This window comes from Apaloderma vittatum, unplaced genomic scaffold (genome assembly GCF_000703405.1).
Source record: "Apaloderma vittatum isolate BGI_N311 unplaced genomic scaffold, ASM70340v1 scaffold31572, whole genome shotgun sequence".
NCBI lineage: Eukaryota > Metazoa > Chordata > Aves > Trogoniformes > Trogonidae > Apaloderma > Apaloderma vittatum.
Window position 1 is genome coordinate 15,362 of NW_009702461.1, and position 9,277 is coordinate 24,638.

Here is a 9,277-nt window from a genome sequence, read left to right on the forward strand (position 1 = left end):
TTAGAAAACCAAGTTGGATTTTGGTACAACCTCATTTTTATTCAAATTATTACATTTGAACATGCAAAGTAAAAACCCCTAAGGCTTAAAAAGGAAAAGCCTGTCTTATTTACACATTTTTAAATCAGGAGGATTTTCCTGTATCAGGAGGATCTAACAAGCAACTTTTATCAATTCATTTTTAGCTTCTCAAAGGGAACAACTGGTTGATGCTTGCTAACAACATTTTGACAGTCGTGTCTAAAACCATGCTTAGTGAAAAAGTAACTGAGAGAATTAATTGTCTTCCACTGCCCTCCTTTGAACTGAGGGCATAATCCTTGCATTTATTTTTGAGAGTTTACATCTTCTAATGCAAAGTAACATGATTTGAATTGTTATTTTTTTATTAATACTTTTTTTACTTTATAACATTTACAGATAAATATTTTTAAAGATGCTTATTTTTACTACAGTTATTTCTGCTGTTTTGTACATCAGAAATGTACAATTCAAACCCATAAATTGATGTACCTTTGAAACATGTCCGTAAACTCCCTCCCTGGTTTTCATCTACGCTATAGATCAAATTATTCATCATATTTAAGGCAACACTTTCTCTCTCTCATATTTTAATAGAATAAATCTCCAAAGAGCACAGGGTTTGCTTAGAGGAAAAGTCTGACCACCTGAAAAGAAAATCTTCCACCAAGTACCTTATTCCTCATAGTGAGTAAACAGCTGCTGAAGGGATGTTACATATGATTGGAGTAAAGAAATGAACATGGTACCTGGATTAGGGAAAATCTCCATATGAGGCCTGTGCGGCTACAGGTATCCTGTGAGCAAAACACTCTGGCCACCAAATCGGTGGCGTGCATCAGTGATAACCCTAGGGAAACAGTCTCCTGCCCCATCATCCTTGGAGGTCAGCTGCAGGATGCTAAGGCCACTCCCACTCAGAGGGCTTCTTTTTGAACAAGGAATGGTCCTCCAGGTGAGGAAGAAATAGTAGATAAGGCAGAGAAATGCCTGTGCTGGTTTTTTGGCTGCTATTTATCTCAAAGGTGTGCAGGAAACACATCTAAAAGCACTGTGATTTGTAACACCTGCACTGGCTTTAGCTAGCCCCTCTGTGAATTGCAACCACTTTTTTTCCTCACAGATATCAAAAACAGGAGCTGAGCAAGGTCATCAGGCCTTGGTTATTTCACAGTCCAGATGATTGTGTTTCCCTATAGAAAGGTTTGTATCCTCTGAGGTCCTGGAAGTTGCTACAAACAGCTGGCTGACACTGTTGTCACTGCACAACGGGAAATTGGTCAGGCAGGCTTGCAAGGCCATTAGTAGGCCAGCGGCTATGATTAAAGTAATATCAGCTTCTCCTTTTACTCGTCTCCAGAGTGTGTATTTACCCTGTGGATGAACCCCCACGTGAGTGCTACCACAGGCACCTTTCCAGACTTGCAGCTGTCCAACATGGACACTGTCAGATCCTGCCTCCTGCTCCATAGGGGTATGAAAAGTTCTCCTTTCTTTCACTTGTGTCATTGAGCATGGCAAACTTACTTTTCCTAGCCCTGCTTTTCAACTGTATTTCCTTTTAAAAATTGTTAAGTCTTTCTCAGCTGTTATCTAATTCTAAGAACTTTTCTACTCCCCTGTCTTTTCTAGGCCTTGTCCCTGAGGGATGAGCATTCCCCTCAACCTCTACACATCTTGGAGGTTTTGATTCCTCCTCTTGGGGTCAAGAGCTGAAGTGCTTCTGGCAGTCTGACCTCTTCATCCGTGGGCATCTGTCTTTCCCTCTGCTCTTTGGGGAAGGAGCACATCACTAGCAAATGTTACACACGTGCTGGATTGCATGGATTTAAGGCTCTTTCTTGTTCTAGGGATGTTACCCTACCAAATTTATGGATGAAGAGCAGCAGGTTCTTAATCTCTGCTCCATTATATTTGCTCAGAGACTTTTAAGCCATAAGCAGAGACAGCAGAGGTTTGCTGGAGCTTGAGAACACTGGCTGCCCAGTAACCCCTGCATGCTCACATGGAAAGTGGAGTAAAAGCACCAGAAGAGCTGCCTCTACCCTACCAAAGGGAGGTAACTGCTAAATCCTAGAGCCCTTTCTGCTTTTAAGGGTAGTGCTGTCCTATCTCTCTGAAGCCAAGACTGACTGCCCACGGTGGGACAGTATTAGGAAGGGAGGGATTTGGTCATTGTTCTTGACCCCCTCTGTTCAGTTGACCACTGGTGCATCAAAATATTCAAGTTTCAAGCTTGTGACATTTTGTCCTCATTTGAGTTTCAGTCATTCAAGAAGGCAAGGTAGTTAAGTACAAGGTTTTGTAAAGTAACCTCATGTTGCATATACAGAAATAATTTCCTCCCTGTGTCTTCTGCTTTAACAAAGGCTTCTCCCATCCTTCACTTTGAAGAACTGCTGGTGATTGAAAGAAAAGCAATTAAGTTAATAATTTTAAATGTTCCACTCCATTCCATTCTCTTGTTCTACTATCTATTTTTGTTACAATGGAAATATAAGTCCAACAGGAATCTGCTAAACAGTTCATTTGGAACCTATCACATACTTCATTTTCATGGAGTTAGCTTAAATTGTGTTAATTAGCAGCATGGCCCATCTATGCTTTAGGGTAGTAATGTTCTTACAATTACAGTAATTGCTCAAATCCTTCAACTGAGAAAACAAATAGTGGAAGCCATTTGATGAATTGATATAGACAGTTTGATGGTACTTAGGATCACAACCATTTTGGTATTAGTGCATTTTGATTGGTTGTGCATATCCTCTTTGCCATTTGTTGAAAGTATGGGGCATAAACAGGCATATGGCATGGCACTCATTTTATTTTAGCATATATAATGGAAGTGCAGAGATTTCCCAATTAGCAAAAAGGCAGCAGAAATGGCATTGTTATTCCATCTTCCAAATACTGAATGTGGCTGAATTATTTAGTAGTATGTACAATATACATACAATATATGTATTATCTGATACAGGGAGCAAAAAGTCTTCTTGAATTGCTTTGGGACATGCTTGCAAGTAATTGTTCCACACGCTTCAGCAAACAGCAAACCTGGTTAAGATCTAGATAAGCATAGAATCTGCTTTATTGATTTAAATATAATTCTTCTTAAAGGCCATTTTCTGTTTCCTTTAAAAAACACCCTTCTGTAAGGGCTCTGTAGTCACTACTTGTCATTATCACAGCACTAGAAGGAGCAGAAGTGCTGCCCTGGGTTTAAGTTAGAGCAGCCAGGGTGATCACCGTTGTGATATTGTTGTTTAAGAGGTCTGCAACATCCTCCTGAAAAGAGAAAGAACTAGGTGATTTGGATTCAAAAGAAACCCAAGGCCTAGAGAGAGACTCCAGTAGAGATGCTGTTTTTTCAATAACATTGGCAGTCTTCTGTTAAACCATTGAGTTTCCAGATCCACTGGTGCCAGTGACATCTGAATATGAAGTGACAACTCTGCCCTGAGAAATGTACAGGTCTGCTGGAACTGCTGGTCTTACCATGGGTAATGGACTGGCCAGCACATAGGTTCTTTCCCGGTTGCTACTGGCATCTCTGAAGAAGTCAACAAAACCTTTTCCAAGGCAAGGCAGAGAGGAGGTATATTTTAAATAGATGATGAACATCTCTCTTTAAATCTCTCCAAATTACTCTTGTCCACACAAAGCTTTGCTTCCTAAGCCACTTCTATCATTGAGTGTTGCAGAACTGCTTTTTTCTCTGTTGCATTTTCTTCTGCAAATAGTAGCCATGAGGTTCTCTGAAGCTGTTTCTGAATACAACGGTGCTTTAAAGTCAGGATTATCAGTTTTCTGGGATAATCTAAAGCAGCAACAATTGTAATCATCTCTCCAGGTGTTGGAGGGCAACTAGACCAAACAGTAGGGCATAACTTCTAACTTACCACTAAGCTGGTATGTACCAGCACAGGAGAGTTATGACAAGTTCCTGAATTTGTACTAATAAATCTCGTCTCCTTGCAGCAAACACAGCTTTTATCTCAAAAGGTAGGTTATAGTCTGCCTGTGATATAATCTGCCAAATTCCTCCACAGAAATCCATGATATATTACTTCTACTTATATAAAGCACAATGTCTACTTTTGAGGCATATTAAGTAGGTATGACTGAGGCAATGATCTATTACAATTTCTAATAAACAGAGAAGCCAGATATCCTCTTCCATCCTGCCAGACAAAGCCTGAGAAACCGCTCAGCAGATCTGGAACCAAATAAGTAGAAGATCAGCTCAAGGATCAAAAATCTCCTGCCAAATTTGTTGACCGTTTACTGGCTGAAGTTATTAAATTCTTTGTGCTGTGTGGGTGGGATTGGTAAATTAAAGGGATTATCCTGCAAATTCACTAACCACAGAATATTATTTGATCACTTCTCAGTACCTGTGACTCACGTCTCATGGAGTGGGGGTGGGACAGCAAGAACTGTGTTTGCATCTGAAATCGCAGAAAAAGCAGTATGATAAAGTATAACATGAGTATTCCCTATTTTACTGGGTTTTATGACTCTGGCATATATGTAACGCATTTCTTGTAAGTAACCAGGGTTTAATATTAATAAAGAATTGAAATTGTGACTAATTATGGCCCTAGGTGAGAAGTAGCTAAAATTGAAAACCTATCCGTTAACATGAGGTAGTGCAGTTTTATGGTTATTCGTAGACAGAAAGGAGCTCTCAAGGTTGTGTGTGAAACCTTGGTTGCTGTTATACTACTGATCAGTAAGCAGAATGTTTTCTTTCAAAGTGACAAGAAAGCAGAGGAAGCAATGCAGAAATGAAATGAAATCAAGAACTTAGAATTCTACTGAGGATCTAGCCCCTGATTAAAGGAACTCTGCTACACCTGTGCATAGATACGGTCAGTAACACTCCCAGAGAGACTCAGCCTATCTCTGAACAACCAAAGGGCTTGTTCCTCTTCTCTCAGGTATTGCTGCTTCTTCTATTTGATTCTCTCTTCTTAATAATTTAAGCCTTCGCTCTTCTCTATCTTCTGTTTTCCCCAATGTTGGACCAGACATGCTCAATTCTTTTTTTCCTTAAAATCCACTTGTGATGTTTGTCCTGACCTGGATCTCTGATGAGTATATATACATTTCTCTCGTAACCTTTATTCTCACCACTGGTCAAGGCAAACTATGTGCTGATGAAGTAAGAAGCAAAAGCAAGATCTGAAAGTTCATTTGAACAGGCTAGAGTGACTCAATTTCCTTTTGTACTCAAATGAGAAACTAACCTAAAATTTGTAACCTAGATTACAGAGTTGAGTGGTTGTTTTTTGGTTTCTTTTCTTTTAAACAGAAGAACATGAAGATGAAAAGTTAGCAAACTGAAGAGCTTCAACACAGAACCTTCAAGGACTCTTTCAAGGACAAAGTGACTCAGAGGTATGAAATATCAATTGAGATTGGACTCACCAAGGCAATAGAGTGCTCAAAGCTTTTAATCTCACAGCTCGATTCAGCTCTGTTTGCAGTGCCAGCTGTCACCTGGCAGCTGCTTCAGGAATGACATTTCTTCACATCTTTCAGCACCAATACTTGGTGGTTCAAGCTTTGTGGACAACTTCAGGTCCTGCAGACAGAGCACAAGGCTGTGGGCCTTTCCCTGCTTCACACAGAGGCTGTAGATGTGGTTTCATGATCCCTCTAACACATCGAAACCATCGGTGTCTGACACTCGGGCTCTTTCCTACCTTCCTGTGCATCTTCTGCAGAACCAGCTGATAGTGTTGCCATCCAAACACCATTGGCACCACCTCTGGCAGCAGCTTGTCCTTCTGTGGGATTAGGTGATGTTGGAACCACTCCTGGTGAGTACCATTATTCACGTAGCTGCTTTGCTTCAGCCCTCTGCCTGCTGGAGCAATTACACATTTCTCTTACTCCAAGCTCATGTGTATACACAGTGTCCAAAATGGGCATTTCTGCTTTTCAATGTCTCTAGAAGAGCCCTGACTCAATGCTTTCCACTTTTTAGTGATCTTTCTTTGGAGTTAACAGCCATGCCTGCAGTTCAGGCATAACCCTCAAGTGCTACTGGCCTCTGCATTTCTTTTTTTAACAGCAGGAACTCTTAAGTTGCTTTGCATATATGTCTGAATTTTATTTTGCTTGTAATATTTAAACAATAAATAATGTCCTCTGAATTCTTGAAGATCTAATGGCATGTTAAAGTGAAATCTTATGTTAACTCTTCTAAACACTTTGTTGTTCTGGTACGCTTAGCTTAGTTATTAAGTGTAAAACAAGTTCAGGAGGAAACTGCGTTTATAATGAAGAATCCTCTGCTCAGTTGCTTACTTCTTCATTTGATCAGTGGTATTTCTTTCTTGCTTAGTAGCAAAACTCAGTAACTCATAGTAGTTGCACAGCTGGGGAGGAGTAACTGCCCATCTGAGCTTTAAGATGGATCAAATTGTGGGCAGTAGTCCTGACGAGTGGGTCTGTCCTACATGTCCGAGCACAATGATGGTCTCTGACAGCTCAGCAGCTTTTCAACAGTTCTCTCTGGACAAACAAAATACTATTAGGTGTTGAACATATGTGATTGCTGTCACAGTGAAGTGAGTAAAAAAGGCCGTTGCCTTCCTGTATGTGGGCTGAGCAAACCCTCATCTGTTCTTGGCCAGACAGTAACACCAAAGGCTCTTTCTTTTTTTTACACTGCTTGTATATGCCATATGCTATGGATGCGTGAAACGGCAAAGAATGAGGAAGTCACAAAAAGAAGGGATTTTAAGGGAAAATGTAAGTATTTTAATTCTATAAAAAAAGTGGGAAAAAACCTCATAATCTATTTCTGAGTGATAGGAAGTGTCCACATCTGGGCTATAATTATGCTGTTTATAACAATTAAAGACTGTTCCTTCTCTAAATCCAGTTTAAAATATTAACAACATGCACTGGCCATGAGTTTCTGTCAAGAACAGAAAGTCATCTGGGAAAGCAAATTTCTCATGCCTTTCTCAGGAATGCTAGGCGGGTATACAATTTTAACCATTTAAATGCTTGTGTGATCATGTGTTTGAACAGAAAGGCTTATATCAGTCTTGGACACAACTCTCCAGAGGTCTTCTAAAGATGCTTTGCCTGATGCTTCATAAATAAGAAGTTTCTCTGAAAATGTTTGGCAGCTTCAGTCTATCATTCTACAGATGAGTGCAAGAGAATTAAGAATTGCCAATTTAAAACAAGTTTACTGATTCCATACTTCAAAGGAATCAGAAAAAGAGGACACTGCTTTTTTAAAAGTGACCATTTTTCAACTCCTACTTTGTTCTTTTGAAACTCTTTGTAAGGTAAAGACAGATCTCACTAGCAGAATATGCAGGTGCCCTGCATGATACCACAGAAGACTTGTACAGAAATCAGTTTGCAAGCTCAAACAACTGCACAGTCCAAGTTTAGCCTTAAGTCTAAATAAGAGTGCAGCTGTATGTGGCTATGTTCTACCACTACCAATAGCATTATACCTGCCAGAAGATTGTTAGCAAATTAATTTTTAGCTTTTTTTCAGTTTTCATTGTAGAGCAGGTGAAATTCTGTAGCAAAAGCACTTGGAGCTGAAGCAAGAAGAAATTGAATTTTCATCTGCAGATCCTTATTTTCAATGTGTTCTGTGCATCTAGAAACCAAAACTGTTGCTACCTTCTCAATGTCCTGCAGTTGTTCAGCAATATGCTAAAAAGATGGCTCAAGTGTCTTCGTAAAGTATCTACAGATTCTAAGTACAACCTCTCCATGTTTTAGTATTTTACCCACCTTCAATTTTAGCTTTATAACATGAATGCTGGTTAAAACGGTATAATTTGCAAACATATAGTGTCTTGGCTATTTCACATAGCTGAATCTAGAGATAAAAAAATGAAACAAAATAATCCTAGAATGCAGTTTAGTAAATTAAAACCTCAGAATTATATAAAACGTGGTTTTAAAACTGAAAGGTATGGGTTATTGCTGTCATACACAGTATAACAACAGTTATAAGGTTGTGTACTACATGGGATAACATAATTTCAAATTCAATTTAGTAAAATGTGCCTTCATGAGTCTGTGATGTTCCATAGTTAACAATTAAGGAAGCAACAAGTTCTCACTTTCAGTAACCTTTGAAAGAGTTGCCTGGGAGGATGCCTAACAGCAGCATAACCCATCAGAACCATTCCTTCAACAAGACGCTGCTGGACACCTCAGAGAGGCTCCGCACCATTCTATAGCCCTGTATATCATCAACCTGGCTGGCAGCACCCTCGGGGTCATCATGATGTCCCATCAGTTGTCTCAAAGAAGACCACAATCTGTCATGACCATCATCATTGTCAGCCTCCTGGTAATGCACACCTTCATGCTACTCAGCATCCCCTTCCGCCTCAGCTATTACATTTTACAGGAGTGGAAGTTTGGGAGGTTTGCCTGCAAGCTAACAAGTGCCATCATCTACCTCCACATGTACATCACCTTTGCATTTTACGTGGCGATCATTGTCATCCGTCTCTTCCGCCTCCAGTTTAGGAAATACTACACTATAGCCTGGGTGGGTGCCGTCTGGCTGGTGGGAGTGCTGGTGGTCGCACCCATTTTTCTCTTGTACTATGGCACCTCTAAGATGTACCACTCTTCTGAATGCTTTCAGTTCCACAAGGAGATGCAAGAGGTGCCCATTGTGATCGCAAAGTACTGCTTGGTTGGGATTTTGGTGGCAATTTGTGCTGTGCTCACCGTAACCCAGTTGTCTGTGATCTACAGGCTGGCCGTAAAATATTGGCCTGATGTTAACTCCTATACGGAGTTTAGGGCTCAGGCAAAGAGTTTCTTTTTCATCTTGGTAATGTTAGTGTGTTTTATTCCTTATCATGTATTCAGAATATATTATATCCAAACCTGCCACATGGATGAAGGCCAGAAACTACTCAAATACAATGAAATTTTTCTGGCTTTAACAACAATGTGCTGCTTGGATATGTTGTGCTTCATAGCAGGAATAGCCCATTGAAATGTGAACTACCAGGAAATCCAGCTGCAGTGTGTCAATACTGGCTTTTGGCAGAAATAAAACTGTGTTGGGATTCTGCTAAGATAAGGAGACTGCAGAGTTTTCAGCATGGCTGTACAGGTCTGTGATGTTGTTTGGCTTTTGCAGACCAGCAAGATCTATCTTTGAAGCACTACTGGTTTTTATCTTCTCTCTTGAAAGCAGACACGTGTCTTTCTCCAGTTTGTGATCTAAGAAGCTTCATTAAGA

The 9,277-nt window shown here is 40.1% G+C and overlaps 1 protein-coding gene across 1 annotated transcript; it reads left to right on the plus strand.

Moving 5' to 3' along the window:
* Positions 1 to 8,165: 8,165 nt before the first annotated feature.
* On the plus strand, positions 8,166 to 9,028 carry LOC104270034 (probable G-protein coupled receptor 141). The gene is given in 2 exon segments (XM_009864266.1): positions 8,166 to 8,244; positions 8,247 to 9,028. Coding segments are annotated over 2 exon segments (861 nt in total).
* Positions 9,029 to 9,277: the final 249 nt, after the last annotated feature.